The sequence below is a fragment of the Strigops habroptila genome, chromosome W, assembly GCF_004027225.2.
Source record: "Strigops habroptila isolate Jane chromosome W, bStrHab1.2.pri, whole genome shotgun sequence".
NCBI classification, from domain to species: Eukaryota; Metazoa; Chordata; class Aves; order Psittaciformes; family Psittacidae; genus Strigops; species Strigops habroptila.
Genome location: NC_044301.2, coordinates 7,464,875 through 7,488,863, shown reverse-complemented (window position 1 = coordinate 7,488,863; position 23,989 = coordinate 7,464,875). Strand labels below are relative to the sequence as shown.

Sequence of the window (23,989 nt, the reverse complement as noted above, 5' to 3'; positions counted from 1 at the left end):
GTATTGTGTCCAAAATGTGAATAAATATCACATCTGGGAAATGCACGATTACAGCACCATTATATAGATTGACTACAAAGAAAAATAAAAAATACAGCTACCTTCATACAAAACAATATTCCAATGAATCAAAGCAGATCAGAAAACTAGGTTACAGATAGTATTAACTGGAAATATTTTGCTTCCAGCAGAAGCATAACGGAGAGCCTTGGGCGACATGGTCTAGTGTGAGGTGTCCCTGCCCATGGCAGGAGGGTTGGAACTAGATGATCTTAAGGTCCTTTCCAACCCTAACCATTCTATGATTACATGTCTTATGCATGTAATTATGGTTCTAATTCTGCAGCTTTTAATTACATGGATAGTTTTCACACATGTAATTTCTCACTAAACTGAGTAGTGATGGCTTATATGAGTAATGATTCAGACCGTTCCCTCTAGGACCCAGAACTCAAATGCGTATTTATATATAAAGTTATGCATGCAATTAGCATATTAGATGAGACAAGGAAGTACAAAATGGTAAATAAGAAAATTCAGTTTTAAGTAACTTAAAGCTTGGTGGCTTTGTACATAACAACAAAACTTTCCAAACCTAAAAAGCCCAACCAAAAGAACATAATAAGGATAAGATAAAGAGTGTCTGAAACTAGCAGATGTTCAGGATGTGCTGTAGCTAAGTTAACTGATAAGTAGAAGGATGAGAAGAAATCACTCACTTATGTCAGCAGTGTTACCAAACTAATTAAACTGGCGTAAGCACTTATGTCCTTCGCAGACCTCAAAGATTACCAGAACAAGAATTCAAGGAAAAGATAAGGTGATGAAGAGGAGGATGATGAAGAAACGACCACCAAAGGTCCCAAAGACCACTACCATAATAAAGTGTGCATGCGGGAAGAATGTTCTAGGAATGTGACGTCATGTATAAACAACTTCATGAATATGTATACAATATAATGAATATGCATGACTAACGACAATATAATCACGGTTTGGTTGATGCTCGGACAGAACACGCTAGGAGGAGCTATACCCCATGTTCTCCGGCACCGCAATAAAGAATACCTACTTGTCAACTTAAAACTTTGTTGGCAAGTTTTTAACGAGTTCTACGAATCATAGATTAAGTCGCTAAGGGAGTATCGTGTTTGGTGTGTCTGGTACTCCTCAGTCATTTTATATGGCATAAATAGTTAAATATTTTCTTTTGTCTTCTTTTCTCAGTCCCACCTTTCTCACTTGTTTATGTAATTTATATATAAATTCTTCTGGATCATACAAAGGAATTGTATTTGAAGTTGTTTGGTGGTGGTTTGGTTTTGGTTTTTGGGTTTTTTTTCTCAAGACAATTATATGTGGCCATATGACCTGACGTTTACTGTTCTTACAAAACTCCCAATATTTTCTTAGATATGCTTTAGGCTATGTAATTCCTTAATGCTGTGACATATCAATGAGTTCGACTGTACATGTTCTTTGAACATTTGTTTGCAAGAGACAGACTTGACTGATCACAGGCTTCAGTGATTATTTTAATACATAGTGGAAAACTGACCAAAATAAGACCAACACATTTATAGTATGATTGTGACTTCCATTTCTTTGCACTTGAATTAGAACTGGCTTTTAGAGGATTTATTTTGTTTAATTTGTTGGAGATGTTACTAATAATATGATAAATAATATCATGCAATGCAGCGTAAATAAAACATACAGTCCAATCAAACAAAACAACCCAACCCCCCTGACCCTGTGGAGGTTTCCATATTTTACTGACAAAAATAGCATTTCCAGTCTCCTTCCAATTGCATTCCAGTGGGGGGAAAAAAATGAAGACTGCAAATCTACAAATCGCTTTATTTCTTAATTCAAAAGAAACATCAGTACTTTTGGGCAGTGGTGGTTTCATCTTGGTTTGATGTTGTGCACTGTCGTGCCTGACCTCTGTCACATTGAACGTACACTTGTATCAAGTATAGGAGAGTAGGAGATTAATGGCAGGAACATGATCCATTTAGATGGTGCCAATCCTCTGTTGGAATTTTACTTAATCTATTAATTTCAGATAGCCTAAAGATAAGATGATACAGATTTTTAGGAACAAACTAATGATTGTCATGGTTTAAGCCCAGCTGGCAACTCAGAACCACGCAGCCACTCGCTCACTCCCCCCCCACATGCTCCCTGTCCCTTCTCATGTCTTCTCTGTTAGACTTTTGCAGAATAAATCTGCAGCCAGCTTTAAGATTTGAAAACACGTTATTTTTCCAAGGTCCAATACTTTAAATACTAATTGTGTGCATATTCATAATGAAGCAAGACTTACATAATTATAGGCTACTTATGTGAATTCTTTGAGTCCTGTATTCAAAAATCCAAATTCCAAAAAAATGCAACGGACTGAAAATTTACAATTTACTAACTCGCTGAGGCTTACTTTGGAAGATGAGATTACCTGTTCTTTAAGATTCTACACAACTAACCATGAATAAACACTGTACCCACTTCAGGACACCAAGATACATGGTAATGAATGATGGGTAGGTGTTACTATTTACTCATCCACCAGAAACCAGACTTGCACTACTTGGGTTTTCAGAACATGTGGTTAAATGATCTGATTTCAAAAGGAACATGGAGCTTTCAAGAAACATAGAACAGAGTCCAACTTCTTGTCCACCTTCCTCTGAACTAAGTAAAAGGAGAGTGCAAAGAGTACAAATACCTACAAATCCTCAAGGACTAGTGGTGGCAATACAAATATGTACATTCTCTTGCAGCTTTTGCTGCATTTTCCATAAATTTGTTTACTCGAGATAACTGTGAAAGAGATAATCTCATTTAAATCAACACACAGCAATTACACCTTGTCTAGACAGACTGAAACAGTAGCACCAATAAATACAGGCCTGACTTTGTTAGAATGCTGCCAGGGATCTCTGCGAACCTCGATTAACTACATAGAAAACACATCCTACAGAATGAGTGAAATACAATAGAAAGGAATGTGGAGTTGTCGTATAAAACTGTGAATTCCCATGAGAACGGAACTAGACTGGATCAATGTGCAGAACTTGTATTATCCTTCAACATAATGATAGTCTATAGCCTGCAATTCAGGCCTCCACCTACTATTTTTTCTCACCTGTATTATTTTCTCACCTACAAAGTGACCAGATTCAAATTTGTCACATGCTTTTTCTCTCCAAAACCAGTTCTCAAGTTTTAAAGAATAAACTGCTTGCTGCAGCTTTTCGAAGTATGTTTAGTTCTTAACTCAAAAATATTAGCTGTTAATGAGTGTTGTCCACATCATTTTATTTAACAAGCATGAAGACTATTGTCTAGTAACTTCACAAAACACATCTGGTTGTTAGCTTGATAATGTGCCCATAATAATCACTGCAGAAGAATAATAACTTACCCCCAATATTACAGGGCCTTTGTATTTGCCCATGGAGTGCCTCATACACCTATGGCACTATAAAGTATGGACCAAGCATTCTTGATGGGGTGGTGTGTGTTCACAGTAACAGGAGGAATTTCTACAAGTTACACAATAAACACCATAACACACAGGTCCTTTTACAAAACATTATAGAGCTTCTCTGCAAAGTTAGTGTCTGTGCCCCCAGCTTTACATTTAAATGTTGACAATTTTATAGGGAAGCACTGAAAAGTTTTATGCTGCTCTTGCATTTACCTCTCCAAATTGCAGTGTATCAAACTGGACCAGTTCTACAGGCTCCCTGCTTCCCAAAAGGTTAATCAGACATGAGTGAGGCAGGAAACTGAGACACATTTTCAGCTTTTTCTGGATTTCTACAAAGAATTCAGGAGCTTGCAGAAATGTGACAGTACATACACAGGCATCAATCCCCACCTGCCAACATGAGAGGGGATCCCTTTGCATTATTAGAAAGGTCTACTTTAACTCAACATCATTTCTGTTTGCTAAAATCTATTTTCAAAAATTACTGCCTCTGCTGTGGGCAGATTCATTGCTCCTATTTCCATAGTTAATTGTGAAATGCAAACTGTTTGCTGCTACAGAAAGAAAAATTGGAGCCAGTGGCAAAAATTGGCCTTTCTGCAGGAGAAGACCAACTCATGGTACATGTAGATGAGAACTCTTGCTAGGATTTTTCAGAATATGCAACTGTCCCTTTTTTCTCCCTGGATTTGGGAAGCGATTAGTCATTCACGTACACGATGCCAGTCCATGCACTGGGGTCTGTAAAACCCAGTCTAAATCGGCAAACAGAGTTTGGTATCAAACATAGCTTGGGCTGTTTTCTCCCTCTTCCCCTCCCTACCCCCCCAACTATTAGCTTATCCAAAATAGAGGTTGTTCACATACTTTTATCAGGGTTTTCATCCTTCCCCTTTTCCTCCACCAAAATAATATTTTGTGTATCTGATTGAACCCCCCATATTCTATTCACTTTGTCAACAAAACACCTGCATTAGCCTCCAAATTTGTACTCTCCAATACTGTAAACAGTGACCAGCAGCAGACACTAGACCCTGTCGAACAAAAAATACAGGCTTCTGCAAATAGCCATCTATTAATAGCAGACAAATCCCTGCTATAGCCAGCAGTGCTAATACCCTGATACTTCACAGTTAACCATTACAAGTCCAGCACATGAAGACATCCTATGCTGCAGGCTGATGTGCATCTCTTCAAACAACAAGAAGAAACAAACCATGGATTTTATGATACTGAGAGGCAGAAGTTCTGCTTTGTTTATCAAAGTGCTATGTTTAAATTCTCAGCTCATCCAAGTGACCCATTTTGAAATGAAAGGTGAGGTTGTGAAAGAGGTTGACAGGGGGTCTCTGGTCAGCCCCACACCACCCTAAGAGAGTTTCACCACACACACAGCCAAGACAATAGCGATAATGAGCACCGCAGAGAAAATAATCCCAGCTAGAACCTTGCTGATATTGCAGAAGGATTTATTTTCCTCCATGGAGATCATGCCAATAGAAGACGCACCCATGCTGATAGTGGATTTTAGTTCAGCCCCCGGGTCTCGCTTAGCCTCTACTGTCCACTGGGGGACACTGACCTTCATTTCCATCTCGTACATCATCTCTCCTACCTGGTTGATCTCATTCTCAAGGTCTTTCAAATCCACCACGTCTATATTGTGCTCAGCTTCATATTTCATGTTCTGGATGCTCATTGCCCTGGCAGCCACGCCAGATGTTCCCCCACTCATGCCTGTCTGGATTAGGTGCTTTTTGGGGACATTCAGTGGGAACTCGTGGCCCAGCTCCAGGGCTCTCCTCATGTCGATCTCCAGGATCTCTAGGCACGCAGAGAAAATCACCCATAGCCTCTCCAACTCAGCTTTATCTTCCTTACTCACGGTTTTTTCCTTCAGGACTGCGGTGAGCTTGTTCCTGTTGGCCACCGCTAGCTCCTGGGCTTTCTGCAGGGTCTTTTTGAGTTCTTCACGCAGGTTCTGGGAGTCCTAGGTGCCGCCAATGATCAGCACCATGTGCCGGTAGCAGGCGGTCACCTCGTTGAGCTCGTCCAGCAGCGCTTTGCACTCCTCCTTCACCATGATCCCGGCGGCGGCTGCCTCCCCGCCGGTCTGCCCTGCTGCCGCTCTGCCCGACTACCCGGTACCGGGGAGCTGCCAAAGCCAGATGCTACCAGCACACATGGCAGGCGGTAGCTTCGGGGCGCGCTGCATTCAGCACCCTCTCGCGTCCCCACCAGCTGCTCAGACGGCTCCGACGCCTCCGGGAGCCTGGGCGGGCTGCGGGGAGCCCCGGGGGGCAGGCAGCATCGCTCCCCGCCTGCTACTGCCACTGTGCCGGGGAACTGGGGCGGATCACTCCGGGGCTCCCGGCGATCAAGCACCGCTTTTTGAAAAGCACTGAACACTGAGGAGGGAGAAGAAATATCAAAACAAAACAAAGCAAAGCTCTTGAAAGTGACAGCCAAGAGGCTAGCTGTCCCCGGCCACCGCCACTCGCGTTCAGCTCGCCCTAGCCGGGCGGCCGCATTGTCACATGTTGCCTTTTAAGGCCTCGCAGGCTCCATCCCCCTCCTCCCCCCCGGCTCCGACCCCGCGGCAGCCGCTCGCCTCCTCGCTCGCTCCCCGTCGGCGCCCGGCCATTGGCTTCGTGCGGCGCTGCCGCCGCGCCGGATCCGCTCTGGATCCCGGTAGGGCTTGGCCAGGGCACGGAGCGGTTGGGGGAGGTGGGCCAGCAGTGGCTCTCTGCGGCCGGGGAGGAAGGGAGGCGATGTTGTCGGTGTAAGTAGCGCTCCCGCCTCGGGCGCCTCGGCCCGCTGCCCGGCGGCAGGATGGCTTCCCGCGGCGCCGGTTACGGGACCTGCTCTGGGGAGCCTCTGCCGCGGCCTGCGGCGGGGCTCGGGTCGTGCTGGCTCCGGGGCCTGGCGGCACCTCTGGCCGCGGGAACAGACGGCATCAGTCGGTACCTGCGGTCTCGCTGGCACCCGCCTTCTGTTCCGCTCCTGTACCAGAAGCGCTCAGTGCGTTGTTTGCCCTTCACGTAACCCCAGGCCAGGTACGCGGGGTTAGTCGGGTTCCGACCAGACCCCACGGTGCAGCCGGGCCCCACGGGGCAGCGCTAGGAGAAAGCTCACCGCATCCTTACCCTCTGCACGGGGCGTTTGGGAAGGGCTGGTGTGCACTCAGAGTGCCTGCAGTTAGCAATTGCACATCACCAAGTGCAGGAATCACACCGGTTCCTTGCTGGCCCAAAGGATGCCTCACAGACTGCCCTATGAGTGCTGAAGCACGATATAATGGTTAGTGGTGGGCAGTAGGCTATATTTATATGTACATCTGAGCCTTCTAGAAGAACAGAATTGATGGTGTTGAGCGTCAGATAGCAAACTAAACTGTGTTGTCTCCAGCACGTGAGGCGTCTTTGCCAGAGTGGACTTCTGGAGGGAGAACTTACTTATAGCATATGCTGCTGTGTATGCTTGTGGTTTTCTGATGCTATAGTATCTTGAAAAAGATGCGAAGACATGCTCCCATGAGAAGGGGGAGCATGACCCTTTCCCTTATCATGCCATCCTTGTAGTGCTGTGTGTGTTATGAGCAAGATAATTTGCTGTGAGGAGCAGAGTCCAGGCAGACTGAGTTTCTGGTGCTGAGCCTAGCCTGTACAGTCTTTTAGACTGTTCCTTCTTCTGGATCTTAGTAGCTTGGACTCTACTGACTGGTTTTTGTTGTTCTGCCCTAATTTTGTCCCTAATTCTAAGCCATATGTAGCTTCTGCTGCAGGTTGCCACCTGTGGAAGAAACTACCTTTTAACTTCTATAGGTTGCTGACTTACTACAGAGTAAACTGAGTAGCTCTACCAATTTGTGTGTTGGGAGCCTAGAAGTGAATCAGTAATGCTCGTTTCCTTGTAGGAATAAACAAACACAGAAGATTTTGACCTGGTTGTAAGTGAAGACTTATAATTGCTTAACCATTGTCAGGTGGAAAAAGGATCAGCTCTGGGTTTGAATCTGGAGTCCTGTGTGACTTAAGTGTTAAGCTTATTACAAACTAAATTATGCATATTTGTGTGTGTATAGTAGCTGTGTTTAAAGTCTGCCACATATCACTAAAATTACTCTTCATTGTGGCACATCAGAATCTTGAAACTGCTTCTCTGAAAGTGGCTGAAAAGGGAGGGATGTTGTTTCAGGAACATGTGACTACTTAAACCTGAGAGTGGCAGCAGTTATAATCTGTATCAGATAATGCCTAAATACATCTTTAGGTGTGTCATGTGGGAAGAGAGAGGCTGTTATTTAGATTAGTTCTAAATTAAGTTCAGCTGCATGCAACTATACAATTCAGGCAGATTGTGGAAACGTAAAATCCAGTTATAGTTTGTCAGACAGGCATGGTGTTCTGAAAATCCAAATCTTAATACTGCCTTCAAAGATGATGCCGACTAACTGAAGTATTGGGAAGTTAGGATGGAGTGTAAAACCCCTTAGAAGTGAATTAGGAAGCAGCATGATGAGTAGGGAGAGAAATGTATTTCCTGGTTCTGTGGAAGGGCTTTCTTGTAATAGATGTTAATGACCTGATTTGTAGAACTCATTAAGAACTCGCCAACAAAGTTTTAAGCCGACAAGCAGGTATTCTTTATTGCGGCACCGGGGAACACAGGGGATAGCTCCTCCTAGCATGTCCCGTCCGAGCATCAAACAAACTGTGATTATATCATTGTTAATCATACATATTCATTACATTATTTGCATATTTATGAAGTTGCTTATACATGACATCACATTTCTAGATTATTCTTCCCGCATGCGCACTCTGTTATGGTAGTGGTCTTTGGGACCCCTGGTGGTCGTTTCTTCATCATCTTCCTCTTCATCACCTTGTCCTTTGGCTGAACTTCAAGTTTGGAAAGTCCCGTTGTCAAGCCAACCACCACCAGTCCAGTTCTGGCTGGTCATTGTGAAACATTTACCCAAGATACTTTCTCACTGTCATCTATTACAATATCCTACTTTTTCAATGTCATATATTACAAGGCCACAAAGCCTAACTGAATTTAACTCTTTAAAAAAAATTCGTACTTCCTTGTCTCAAATCCCCCCTTTTTCTGTCCCTTTGCAAATTCTTTTGCAATTTTCTTAGATTACCCCATTACTATTTAAAGTTTTCCTGAAATATTTTCCTGTTTCTACCTGATGTTTAATTTTGTTTCTTTTCCATTCTTCATAATTTATCACTGACTGTTAGCAACACCAAAAGAAACACTGAATGAGAATACAAGTAATTATAATTAGGAGTATCAAGATTATTATTCCTATGAACAACTGCCTTAACCAGGAGAGATTTGGCAACCAAGATGTTAATTTCTTCCATATTTCTTTAAATCCCCATGAAGCATCATTCTCAGCAACCCTATGCAATGCTTTAACCTGTTCTCATATATCCTTTAGGTCAGTTGTGATTCTTCCACTCTGGTCTATGTAAGCGCAACAACTGTCATTGATTACAGAACAAACTCCTCCCTGCGAGGCTAACAATATATCCAAAGCCATTTGATTTTGCAAAACTACTTTGGATAGACCAGACAGCTCTCCTCTAACTAGTTTCCACAACTGATTATACAGAACTATAATTTGTCCATCAGGTATTTGAACCCAACTTTTTCTTTTTTCTTTACCTTCTAAATCCTCAATTAGTTTTCTATCCTGTTTTGAATATTCACGTTTTGTTTGTTCAATTATCAATTTACCATCAGGAATTAAGGACATAATTTTGGCCTGTTCTGCAGCACATTTAGCTTCCTAATCAGCCAAATTATTTCCAATTTCTTGTTCAGTGTTACCTCTCTGATGTCCTTTACAATGCATGATAGCCACTTCTTTAGGTAGTTGCACAGCCTCCAATAATCGCAAAATTTCTGTTGCATGTTTGATTTGTCTTCCTTGTGTGGTTAAAAGTCCTTGTTCTTTCCAAATAGCACCATGTGCATGAACTACACTGAAAGCATACTTAGAGTCAGTCCATGTATTTATCAGTTTATCTTTTGCCAATTCCAATGCTCTAGTTAGAGCTATTATTTCAGCTTTTTGTGCAGATGTATTACAGGGCAAGGGTTTTGCCTCTATCACCCGTGAGGTTGTGGTTACAGCATATGCTGCTTTTCATTTACCGTTTCTCATGACGCTACTGCCGTTGGTAAACCAGGAATCTGCATTTTCCAAAGGTTCTTCTTTTAAATCTGGTCGACTGGAGTATACAGTTTCTATTGTAGTCAGACAGTCATGAGTTAATGGTTCAGTGGGAGTCTCCTGAAGGAAAGATGCTGGGTTCACAACTTTAGTAACCACGATTTTAATGTCATCTTGTTCCACAAGAGTGGCCTGATATTTTAGAAAACGTGATGGGGACAACCAATGAGTCCCTTTTTACTCTAAGACTGCTGATACAGTGTGCGATACCAACACAGTAATTTTCTGTCCCAAAGTAAATTTGCGAGCTTCTTGGATGTTAGTGACGACTGCAGCCACGGCCCTGAGGCATCCTGGCCATCCTTTGCTCACTTCATCCAGTTGTTTTGAGAAATAGGCCACTGCCCTTTTATAGGGTCCTAACCTCTGAGCCAAGACCCCTAAGGCTGCTCCCTGTTTTTCATAGGAGTATAGCCAGAAGGGCTTAGTCACATCTGGGAGCCCCAAAGCTGGAGCTCTCATGAGTTCTATTTTTAGGCGTTTAAACGCTTCCTCAGCTTGATCAGTCCACTTCAAAAAGGATGTATTTCCTTTTAACAGTTTATATAAAGGTCTTACCAGAATACCATAATCATGGATCCAAAGTCGACACCATCCTGTCATTCCTAGGAACGTCTGAAGGTCTTTGACTGTAGTTGGTTGTGGTGTCTGACAAATAGCCCCCTCCTGAGTGGCTCCAAGTTCTTGTAGTCCTCCTGTTATTTCGTATCCTAGATAAGACACTCGAGTCTGGATTAGTTGAGCCTTTTGTTTGGACACTCGATATCCACTTAATCCTAAGAAATTCAACAGCTCTACAGTCCACTGAACACATTCCTCTTTAGTTTCAGTAGCAATTAACAAATCATCGACATCTTGCAGCAAGGTTCCTGTCTGAGTAGGTGTCTTCCAAGACTCTAACTCTCATGCTAATTGATTTCTGAAGATTGTCGGACTATTTTTAAATCCTTGAGGTAACACTGTCCAAGTTAACTGGGTTTTTCTCCCCGTGTCAGGGTTTTCCCATTCAAAAGCAAATAAATTTTGACTCTTTTTTGCTAGAGACAGGCAGAAGAATGCATCCTTTAAATCAAATATGGTAAACCATTTTTGATTATTATTTAATTTGGTTAGCAGGGTATAAGGATTAGCTACTACTGGATGAATATCTTCCACAATTTTATTGATCGCCCTTAAATCTTGAACTAACCTATAACTTTTCCCATCAGGTTTTTTCACTGGTAAAATAAGGGTATTGTATTCTGATTCGCATTCAACCAGCAATCCATATTTTAAGAATTTATCTATGATTTCTTTGATTCCCTTCCAATCTTCTAATTTTAAGGGATATTTTTTTATTCGAAAGGGATAGGCCCCCCTTTTTATTTCTACCTTGACAGGCAAAGCATTTTTCGCCTTACCTGGAACTTCAGATGCCCATATTCCTGGATATACCTGATTAAAGACTTCTTCTATTTCAGGGAGGTCCTCCTTTTCATCTTTCTGTTGGATTAAAGATAAACTTAAAATTTCAATTAATTGTTCATCCTTAACTCTTAATTCCATTTCTCCTTCCTTAAATGTTATAGTTGCTTCCAAATGCTCTAACAGATCTCATCCCAATAAGGATTTTTGAGAATTTGGCATATATAAAAATTTATGTACTCCTATTTGTTTTCCCAATTTATATTCTAAAGGTTTCATAAAGAACGCTTTTTTTCTTGGTTGCCAGTAGCTCCCACAACATTGACAAATTCTTTCCCTATTGGAGTCAAATTTTGATTTAATACCGAATATGTCACACCTGTATCTACCAAAAATTCTACCTCATTCTCTTCAACTCCTAGCTTTAGTTTAACCAGTGGATCCGCGAGGGTAGATTCCCCAGGTCCTCGTCAATCTAACTCTGTCACTGGAGCAGTTTGTGTATCCTTAAACTTGGGGCATTCTCCCTTCCAGTGACCCTTTCCACGACAAAACGCAAATTGATCTGGTCCCAAGGGGCATGAATTCTTCCAATCAAATCGACTGGACATTTCTCCCCTTCCTCTACCTCTGCCTCTACCTCTTCCTCTAAAACCCCTTCCCCTGAATGTTTCTTCTTGTCCTAAAGTAGCTACTCTGGATGTTGCTATTGTCCTTCCCAGCTTCATTTCTTTTATTTGCTCTTGATTCCTATAAGCTTTCCATGCTTCTTCAATCATTTTTTCTATATCTCGATTATCTGGCTTTTTAAGCTTTTGAAGCTTTTTCCTAATGTCTTCTGACGATTGTCCTAAAAACAGGCTAGTTATTTGTCGTTTCCCTTCTTCTGAGGAGGGATCTAATGTAGTAAATTTTCGCATCGCTTCCTTCAGCCTGTCCAAAAACTCGGTGTTTCAGCCTGCCCTTGTTTTACAGCATACATGGCTGACCAATTTACTGGTTTTGGAATTGCATTTTCCAATCCAAATTTTATCCAATTTTGATATCTTTTCAAAGCAGTATAATCCGCAGGCATATCATAGTCCCAATCTGGTGTTGCAGTGGGAATATGATCTTCCACCCTGCCTGCTAATGCTCCTGCAGTAATCTGAGCACTTACATAAGTGCGAGTGGTTTTTAACACCAGCTGGTTTTCTGTTTCAGTTAATGCATCCAGCATTACATCTACTTCTCCCCAGTCAGGATCTTGGCTTTTAATGATTAACTCAAGCTTTTTGCCACTCTGTTGGTTTCATATTATTAATTTTATACACTCACACATGGGATCCCACAAACACACTTCACACAACTACAGTACCTAAAACACAAACAAAATCCAATTAGACAAACAACTCTTAATGACACAATCACAACATACAGTACAGCCTTAATTATATCATATCGTCAATACCAAAATCGTTACCGTGATAATCTGCAAAACTAGGTCAAATACCGGCAAGTCACAGAGTTCCAAATGTATACCAATCGAGCACTAGCAGCCGGGTATATGCCTTGCCTACGAGATTTCTATATCTCGATTTACGGAAGGCTCCAAACAAAAGGTTAACCCATCAAAATCCAAACTTCAAACAGACTCCCACGCAGGACATCTCCTACGACTTACGGAATGTTAACCAAAACAAAATAATATTTACAAAAGAATACCTTCTTAAAGATGGTCCTTGTCTGCTCCCACAGTGATCCGAATGAGTCAAGGGGTCCATCCAGGAAAATTCCCCGGGGGCCCTATGGAGCCCTGTTCTCAGCAGGTCCTGCAGCCGAGCAGAGAGGGTCCCATCTGGGTCACCAGATTGATTCGTAGAACTCGTTAAGAACTCGCCAACAAAGTTTTAAGTTGACAAGCAGGTATTCTTTATTACGGCACCGGGGAACACAGGGGATAGCTCCTCCTAGCATGTCCCGTCCGAGCATCAAACAAACTGTGATTATATCATTGTTAATCATACATATTCATTACATTATTTGCATACTTATGAAGTTGCTTATACATGACATCACATTTCTAGATTATTCTTCCCGCATGCGCACTCTGTTATGGTAGTGGTCTTTGGGACCCCTGGTGGTCGTTTCTTCATCATCTTCCTCTTCATCACCTTGTCCTTTGGCTGAACTTCAAGTTTGGAAAGTCCCATTGTCAAGCCAACCACCACCAGTCCAGTTCTGGCTGGTCGTTGTGAAACATTTACCCAAGATACTTTCCCACTGTCATCTATTACAATATCCTACTTTTTCAATGTCATATATTAAAAGGCCACAAAGCCTAACTGAATTTAACTCTACAAAAAATTTGTACTTCCTTGTCTCAGACCATATTCTTCCTATTCCAGTACCCTTAAAAATGTTTGCAAAGTATTGTGATGGTTCTTGAACATCATTACTTGTTAAATCCTATATCCTCACTTTAATAGACTTGTAAGTAGAATTTTAGGTGAATACCGGTCTGTTTTGTTTAAGTGGTTGGTGAGCCTTGCCTGATGGCTTGCTTTTGGAGTAAGCTCATATATGAATTCAGTCTGTGAAATGCTGTGGCCTGGGAGAGCTTGAAGCCACTGTGAAATGAGCAGGGAAAATAAGGATGGGATACAGTGAAAATGAAACATGACATCAACCCCTTCCCTTACCCTGATATAACTCTACATAACTTCCTTCAATAACTATTCTGTGACTTGCTTTCTGCTAAGCATTTTGCTGGTAAAGTGGCTTAATCCATGGGAAGAATCTTAATTTATATAATGGAAGAATGTTAGACTGCTATGTCTGTGTCAGGGCGTTTACTGCCAGGAAGCTCTTAATTACCTGAGGCTGGTGTATGGTACATTACGTAGCATCAAAACACTAGTAGTGGTTAAAATAATTTATTTTGCTTGTTAGAAGAACTTACCTGCTTGAATTGTGTTCCAGCTTTCCCTACCCTTGCTCTGCTCCCTAGAGGAGGGAACTAGTGTAATTTTACATTGGTTTTCATAACTAGATATTCTAGTAATGGTCAGATGTTTACCTTATCATTGCGAGAAACTTAAGTCTTAGAGCTGGCCTGCAAGGAACCTGCTCTGGGTTGCTCTTTAAAAGGTGGAATTCCAGTTATGAAAGGTACTTCTCACATCAGTAAGCATTTGTTGGAATAGGGCAAGTATTGCCCCATTCCTAGAGGTGATCACTGAAGAATTGAAAGCTTACAAGTAACTATGAGATGGCTGCTTAGATCTTAACTTCATTTTCTACTGTTTCAGTTACGGTAGGAGAATGTTTAAATAGCACAAGCCAGGTTTCTAAGCGCAGTATTTTTTATTCTTGGCTCATCACATCCAGCTTGCATTTTATTTCATCAACTATTTTGAATGAATAACTTTATTTCTTTTAACCGTGGTATTAGTAAACTGCCTGGCAAAGCACAAAGCTGGAAGACATACACATGATTTTTTCAAGTAACTTTTTAATCCAAGAGGTAAAAATGGGCAATAAGTGCACATGTAGACATTTGGAGATGAGGGTCATGTGTTTATTTTTCTAATAATTTATGAGTTAATCTGATTTTCTAATGTGCCTTGGATTTGTACCAAATGATGGAAAGAAAAAAACTAGGAAAATAACTTGAAAATGCTATTTTCTGTGAGTGCTTTTTTTATGCAGATTTCCTTGCTTTTGTTGTGGGCATTTGAGGACTTCATCTTGTGTCTGTGTGTAAATTGAGGGATCTGTTGGAATTTACTCTCAAGTTCAATATGACCTTCTTCCCTCCTAATCCTTCATGGATTACTATTACTAGGTTGTGTGCCTTTGGATTTAAGGATTAACATTTTCACATAACTTCCTTCTCTAGCTCTACATTCCCATTTAAAAAGGTAGGATGGATGTTCAGCTACGACAAGCCAAAAGACCAAGAGGAAAAAGAGATGAATTAGGGTTTTTTTTCTTCTTGTGGCACTATAAAGATGACCTAGAGTAAGTCACTTATCCTCACCCGTAGCAAAAATAACTTAGGTATTACTTATAAAGATTAAGATACAAGTTAAACTGTCATAGATCTGATTTTAAACTACATAGTGTGGATTTTGCTTCTGTTTTAACTATATTGTGCTTTTAAGTATATGATTCTTAAGACTTCTTGACAATATGGAGGGGAAAAATCATTTTATTAGTTTTTTAATACTGGTGGTACTGTGCTACAGAGCATAAGCATGAAATATACTTCTGTAACTACTGTTCACACAGGGACACTAAATTCAGTATCAAGTCTTTTTTCTTAACCCTTAATAATAAGCATAACATAGTTGAATACCTTTGGAAACAAGTTTTAAGACAGCTTATTAAATACCTTGGAAAAGGGTTAGAGAGAAGTATCAGAGGCTGTGAACTCTGAATTTGGATATTTGCTTTTTTTCTATTAAAAACACTATAAAATTCTATTATATTTTGAATACAACAGGTTATGGCAAAAAACTCGTTCCATACTGTTATGTTTTAAGCATATTTTAGTGTGTTCTACGCAAGTGATGACCCAGCTGCAACACTCCCTGAGGAGAGACGACAATGGACCCTACATGATCCAATGTGAATCAAGCAGAAGCCACTTTATTGTTCCCACGATCCCTTTACATACAGAGTTTTCTATCTCTACATGCGGTCACGCACCTTTTGATTGGTAAAAGCCCTCTTGCACGAGGCAATCACGCGGCTCGGTAAGTGTCCTTATTGGATCACCTAATTCCTGGTGTTCTTCCCATGTATCCGACTGCAGATGTTTTCTTCCTCTTATCTTCTTCTTGGTATGCGGCTACATGTTTAGAAGAAGCTCTCTGAAGGCTGGTTCACATCCTCTTATATTCTTCTTGGTATGCGGCTGCATGCTTAGAAGAGGCCCTCATATGGCTGGCTCATCACATGTCCACTGTCCTCCAAATACGACCCCACAATTCCCCCTTTTTCTCTTTGAACCAGCCAAACTTTCTTCAAGGAATTAGTAATCATGTTAGACACTCCCTTTAAGATACAGGGAACAATTAACAATACAATCACAGTTATGCTTAAAGTTACAATGCCTTGTTTACAAAGATCTAAAAGCCATCCCATTATGCCCCAACCCCTTAACCACTTATCTAAACCTGAATCGACCACCGTCAGTTTGTTCATGTTGTCTTTTATCTCCTTGAGACTTTTATGAATTGACTCCAAATGGTCAGAGAGATTCATACAGCACATCCCTTGAACCATTGTGACTGATAACCTTCTACTCCGTGCATGCCCTAGAACTTCGACAGTACCATCTGACCCCACAATACTCACAAACACACAAACTCCAAGGCTCCCAAGTTCCACAGTTATGGCACGGAGTCCTTAGGTGCTGGGGTGTTTTCGGGTGGGTCATGCAACTTTTCTTGCCATGGCTTTACCCACTTGGCTGGTATCCATCTGGTTCCTGTATCTGTAACAACACATGCATATCCTCTTCCCCATGTGATTAACTTAACTGGTCCTTCCCAGGCCCCTGTTATCCTGTTTTTAATCATTACCTTGCATTGTCTACTCTTAACTTCCTCCAACCCTCCTTGTAGACCAGCCCCGTGTTTTACCATCGGTGGCACCAAGCTATCTTGCGGCAATCGTAAGAAATTTAACACATATAGGACTTTGTTTAATCTATCTCTTGGAGATATAGCACTTTCTCCCCCTTTTTGTTTTTGAAGCAAACTCTTCAATGTCTGATTCATACGTTCGACCATAGCCTGACCGGTCGGTGAATGGGGCGTACCCGTCACGTGAGTAATGCCCCAGAGCTGGAAAAACGCTTGCGTGGAATGAGCTACATAGCCAAGGCTGTTGTCAGTTTTGATTTCTCGTGGCACGCCAAGGGCTGCTATAGCCGAACGCATGTGACGCTGCACGTTTGCTAGATTCGCCAGTCTGAGCTGTAGCCCCAACTGCAAGAGAAAAACAATCCAGGCAGACATGCACATATTTTTGTTTACCAAATTCTGGGACATGCGTAACATCCATTTGCCAAATTTCTAAAGGTCCAGTACCACGAGGATTGACTCCAGGAGCCAAGCCTCCGGTATACTGTTGACAATCGGGGCACGACTGGACAATGCCCTGGGCATCTGATTCAGACAGCCCGAATTGGCGGCGCAGTACTTTGGCTGACTGGTGGAAAAAATCATGAGACCGTCTGGCTTGCGCGAACCGGTCCGTTGAGGGAGCCGCCCATAGCGGCACTACCAGCTTGTCGGCTCTCCGGTTGCCTTCCGCTAAGCCTTCGATTGTTCCTGTGTGACTCCGAATATGGGTGATAAAATATTCACATTGTCTTTCTGACAGCAATAGCCACAACCTCCGAAATAGTTTGTACAATACCTCATTGTTTATCTCTTTCAGCAATGCTCGTTCTATACGTGATACAACTCCTACTATATACAGTGAATCACAAACAACATTGACTGGTGTTGTCTTCCATCGAGCAAACACTTCTACCACAGCTCACAACTCCAAATGTTGTGTGGAGCCTTGACAGTCTGTTAAAACTACATCATGCCATGGCCTGTTGGCCTGCCACGTGATGGCAGCCTTTTGAGATCTTCCTCCTGCGTCTGTAAAGACTGTAGCACCGTCTACCAGACGTGCAGAGCGTCTAGGTCGCTCTTCTATTTGACAGGAATGTAGTACACTAAAAAACTTGTGTGGTGGATAGTGCACCTTTACTTCACCTGAATAATCCAGCAACGCCACTTGCAATAAAATACACTGGCACAAAGCCCAAGCTAAATATTCTGCCACTAAAGGTATTATGATAAAAGATGGTTCTTTCCCTGCTATTTCAACAATTCGATTTCGCCCCCTCATGATTGTGCTAATGCCTCCATTCGTGTTGTAACTGTCCGCTTTGACTGTGCCGATAAAAACACCCACTCTAATAACCACAAGGGATCTCTTCCAGGAATCCATTGCAGTATTACAGCAAAAGGGTGCTGCTCACTATTGATTATTGCTAAACCTATCCCATAATCAGGGTTCCAGTGATGGGTGTAGGCTTTACTAACTTTTATGCTAATCTGCTGTAAAGCCTCTTTGGCCTCATTTGTCAATGTCCGGGGTGCGTTTGCACCACCTCCTCCCCTGAGTAACCTCATCAGAGGTGCCAACTCCTCATTGGTAATACCGCATAGGTCCTCACCCAGTTTAAATCTCCTAACAATTTTTGTACATCGTTCAGGGTGTGGATCTCCGTCCGGACTTCCACCTTTTGAGGTCAAACAACTGCTTTGTCGATTTTCCAGCCAAGATACTTCCATACTTCTGTTTTTTGTATTTTCTCAGGGGCCAATTGTAGCCCGTTTGACTGCAACACATTTTGTAATTCAACAATCAATTGGTCTCCATTCAGCTGTTTTCAAAATGTCATCCATGTAATGATAAATAAGCAAGTCTGGATGCGCTTCACGTACCGGAGTAAGTGCCCAGGCCACGTAAACCTGGCACATGGTTGGTGAATTTTTCATGCCCTGCGGTAACACTACCCAGTGGTACCTTTTCATAGGTTCACTTTTGTTTACGCTTGGTACAGAAAAAGCGAATTTCTGATAATCTTCTGGATGCAGGGGAATGGTAAAAAAGCAATCTTTTAAATCGATAATTAAAATGTCCCAATTTTTTGGAATCATATTTGGGGAGGGTAATCCAGGCCGTAACGCCCCCATATCCTCCATGACCTCATTAATTTTCCTCAGATCATGCAATAGGCGCCATTTGCCACTTCTCTTTGGAATTGTAAAAATTGGGGTATTCCAAGGGCTTGTGGTCGATTTAATGTGACCTTTCTCTAATTGCTCCTGTCCCTTTCCAAAGCTAAAATTAAGGCATCTGGAAGAGCTCTCTTAATTCCACATTCCTTCTGCCACTCCTGCTGGTTTCTTAACGTGAAAAACATATCTGCATACATTACTTCGCTCTGTTGATATCCCATTATTAATTTTACACACACACACAAGGGATCCCACAAACACACTCCACACAACTACAATACCTAAAACACAAACAAAATCCAATTAGACAAACAACTATTAATGACACAATCACAACATACAGTGCAGCCTTAACCATATTATATCGTCAACACCAAAATCGTTACTGTGATAATCCACAATACTAGGTCAGATACCAGCAAGTCACAAACAGAAACAAATCCAAATGTATACCAATTGAGCACTAGCAGCCGGGTATACGCCTTTACCTACGAGATTTCTATATATCGATTTACAGAAGGCTCCAAACAAAAGGTTAACCCACCAAAATCCAAACTTCAAACAGACTCCCGCGCAGGACGTCTCCTACGACTTACGGAATGTTAACCAAAACAAAACAATATTTACAAAAGAATACCTTCTTAAAGATGGTCCTTGTCTGCTCCCGCAGTGATCCGAGTGAGTCGAGGGGTCCCTCCGGGAAAATCCCCCGGGGGCCCTAGGGAGCCCTGTTCTCAGCAGGTCCTGCAGCCGAGCAGAGAGGGTCCCATCTGGGTTGCCAAATTGATTCGTAGAACTTGTTAAGAACTTGCCAACTTAATTAGTTCGGTAACACTGCTGGCATAAATGAGTGATTTCTCCTTGTCCTTCTACTTATCAGTTAACTTCGCTACATCACCTCCTGAACATCTGCTTAGTTTCAGCTACTCCTTAGCTACAATCCTGTTTTGGCTACAATAAATTTTGTGCGAAGGTCATAAGGTTCCAAAACTATGTCAGCTACAACGATTCATCTTAGACAAGGACCCTTATTGTGTTCTTTTGGTCGGGCCTTTTTTAGGTTTGGAAAGTTTTGTTGTTATATACAAAGCCACCAAGCTTAAAGTTACTTAGAACTAAATTTTCTTATTCACAAAAGATTATATTGCATTTTGTACTTCCTTATCTCTAATCCCTCTTTTTTCTATCCTTTTGCAAATTCTTTTGCAATTTTTTTATTTTTTTTTTCTTTTTTTCTCTTTTTTTTTTTTTTTTCACTAACGCATTCTTAATAATCCCTCTCCATCGCCGTGTTGGGTCCCCGTCAGTTTTAGCAGTTTCATCTCTTGTCTCCCCCCACCCCCTGGAGTTTCCCGCAGCTTGCTATCACGCCCTCCTCCTCCCCCCTGTGTTCTTCTCAAGCGATCTTATCTCTTTCCAAGTCCTCCAACTTTTGAAGCAGTTTCTGTGCCCAGTCCAGTTCCCTGTGGGGCTCGAGTGTGGATGATTTTCACAGAGACGTTGGTGGGGGAGGCATGGACAGAGGGAGAGGTGGAAAAAGCGATGGCTGGCTCTTGGAGTGAGACGGGTCGGGTGGGACGGGCGGCGGCTCTCCCCTGGGTGGCTTTTCTACGCAAGGGTCTGGAGGCAGCGGTACGGACCAGGATTCATCCACTTCCATCCCCTCGTCTTTCCGGGGATCCATCTCATCCTCTATCAGAGGTGCCGACAGGGCAGCGGGGGAAGGGACAGGGAGCCGATCGAAAACTTTGATCTTAGACGATGGGGGCTGTAAAGCTATAAAAGCTCCGACAGCGGCTGATCGCACCGCCCTCATTGCTTGAAGGGTCATTAGAATCAGCTTCCAAGTTGTTGCTAGTCCCTTAGCTTCTTTGTTGCCGTCGCTTACGGCATCCCATAACTGTTCCCCAACCTTTTCCCAAGTTTCGACCTTAAAAGCAGCCTGTGGATCTGGGGGGAACCCGTTCTCTCGGCACCATATTAATAAGTTTCAGAGCACAAGCTCATCGTGTTTAATTCCTCTCTTAGAGAGTATATGTAGGAGCAGTTTCACAATCGCACTTTCTTCCTTTGTTACACTCTGCCCCATCTCTTATTACCGGCTGCTCACCTCTAAGGGTGTCCCGTTGCAACGTACATTCTTTTTCTTCACGGGCCATCCTCCGATCCGTCCTGACTCCAGTCCCGCTGGCTCGGCTCTCCAGCCGGTCCTCTCCTTCGGGGTTGCTCCCGGTGCTATCGTATGACGATCACATCGGGGTCACCAAGTGAGGAGAGACGACAATGGACCCTACATGATCCAATGTGAATCAAGCAGAAGCCACTTTATTGTTCCCACGATCCCTTTATATACAGAGTTTTCTATCTCTACATGTGGTCACGCGCCTTTTGATTGGTAAAAGCCCTCTTGCACGAGGCAATCACGCGGCTCGGTAAGTGTCCTTATTGGATCACCTAATTCCTGGTGTTCTTCCCATGTATCCGACTGCAGATGTTTTCTTCCTCTTATCTTCTTCTTGGTATGCGGCTACGTGTTTAGAAGAAGCTCTCTGAAGGCTGGTTCACATCCTCTTATCTTCTTCTTGGTATGCGGCTGCATGCTTAGAAGAGGCCCTCATATGGCTGGCTCATCACATGTCCACTGTCCTCCAAATACGACCCCACAACTCCCAAGTTTCAGCCTTGATATGGTTATATAATTACTGGTTAATTTTACTTGAAAAATTTAAGAATTGGCCAAGTGTTAAAGTAACACTTCCCTTTGAAAAACCTCTCCCCCCAGTGAAATACTAAATTTGCAAGAAAGGAAAGTAGTAGCTTACTAAGGCAACTTAATGCAGACCTGGTGCATACTGCCTATTGTATTTTTAACAAAATTTATATTTTAAGACATCTAACAGAACATTTTTTTCTTTAGTTTTATAGAAAAAGTAGAAATTTATTAGGATTAACCTGAGTTTTCTGTTCTACTACAGTATCAGAACAGTTGTCCTTGTGAACCTGAGGCTACTTAAGTGACCAAGCCATACTTCAGGTTTATTCAGTGTTCAGTCTAGGATAAAGCTGATTTCCAGGCATTTTGGATTTATAGAGTATGTATTAAAAAAAGGCACTTAAATGCCAGACAGTTCCACTATAATCTAAATGATGGGAAGATAATGACCGACAAATTATTTAGGTAAATGAAATAGTTTGCAACTTTCCTTTGATGTGCTTAACCAAGCTTTTAATTAAAAAATACCTTAATATTCAAAGATCTGATGATGAAGGGCTAAATGGGAATAGGAGTTGAAGGGAGTTAGTAACCCCTGGAAGCTGCCCCTAGCCATCTGCAGTGCAAATATACCCGTCAACTTCATGATACTTAGGATTTGTCTGCAAAGGGTGTTACCTACCACACAGTCCGGTTTAATCTCCAAAAGGTTGTAAGTTAAAATAAATCCAAATCATTAATTTTGACAACTGAGTCTCTGGAACATCTGTTTTAGAAGAGCAGCAAGGCCATAAAGCTCACGTAGAGAAGTAGAATTTGATAAACTCGGGAATGGGAATGTGAAGCACAGATGCTTATGATCTACCTGTACCCTTAATGGGAAAACTCTTAAACCATCTATCGCCGCACCATGGCTTGAAACTCTTCACACTGCTAAAGGGTCATTAGCCTAAAGAAATTTAGGATACACCCACAATGTTACTGAAGTTAAGGAATCCTAATTACAAACACAGACAAGCCAAATGCCCAGTCCAGTCCAAATTAAACAAAAATAACCATTTAAATACTCTTCAACCCCATTCACACAAGAAGAAAACCACCCACTAGTGCTCACTTTAACCAAATTTATTCTGTTCGAAAAAACCACTGCAGTTGGGATCATACATGTTCCTGTTAAATTAGGTCAGAAAAGGGGGTTGTGGTGGTAGTGTTTTATCAGCACATTACAGTATTTATCCTACTTATTTCCATAACCATATTCTTGAATAAACATATAGCACAGGTTCAGTTTCACTTTATGCATGCAGGAGTTGCAGAGAGTTTAGGAAAACAGTCTTCTTTTTTTCAAGGTAAGAAACACTCCAGCCATTTGATAAAAATGGAGGTAGTTTTAAAAATATATGGTACCAAGTGTCTGAATAGTGCTGTATTACACAGTTAATTTGCTTTTTTTGAGACGGTTTGATTATTTCATAGGGGAACAATGGTTCAGTTGTCTGCTGGTTATAACTTCTTTACAAAGAGTGCCTTATCTGAAGTCCTCAGATTCAAGCACTACTGTGATACCCTCACCTCATTTGATAAATTTTCAATAAGGAGTTGAGAGACAGTGAGCTGCTGGATGGGCTTCCTCAGGGGCTCAGGAAATCTCCTAACACTTCTGTGACTTAGAGCCCAGAGGTAAGTCTTTAAAGTCCTAGGAGTGGCTGTTCCCAGCTTTACACTTAGCTCCTCCTTGTGTTATGGCATCTCCAATAACGGCAAGTTAAGTGTGTGCAGTTGCGGAAAGCATAGCTTACACACCAAGTGGCAACAAAATGTTCATGCCAATGAAGCAGTGAGGAAGCCCACACTGCTCATGCCTCTTACACTACAAATATTTAAGTTATAAAATCCCCTTCTCAGACTTTACAAGATAAGTTCATTTGTTGACCTTTTCAATAAAAAAAAAAAAAAGCGTAAACATTTTCAGATCCTGCATTCTGTAGTGGTTTAAGCCCAGCCAGGAAAGGAAAAGAAAACAATAAACACAGGTGATGCACAGTACAATTGCTCACCACCGGCTGACCAACACACAGCCCAACCTGAGCAGCGATCTGCCCTTCCATGTGACTCCCCCCAGTTTATATACTGGGCATGACAAGCTGTGGAATGGAATACCCCTTTGGCTAGTTTGGGTCAGGTGTCCTGTCTCTGCTTCCTCCCAGCTTCCTGTGCCCCTTCTCACTGGCAGAGCACGAGAGACTGAAAAGTCCTTGATCAGAGTAAGCATTACTTAGCAACAACTAAAACATTGGTGTTATCAGCATTGTTCTCAGACTAAA

General features: G+C 42.0%; 1 protein-coding gene across 1 annotated transcript; it reads right to left on the bottom strand.

Moving 5' to 3' along the window:
• Positions 1-4,865: 4,865 nt before the first annotated feature.
• LOC115619066 (regulator of G-protein signaling 9-binding protein-like) lies at positions 4,866-5,579 on the bottom strand. Its single transcript, XM_030511080.1, is given in 1 exon segment — positions 4,866-5,579. A coding segment is annotated over 1 exon segment (714 nt).
• Positions 5,580-23,989: the final 18,410 nt, after the last annotated feature.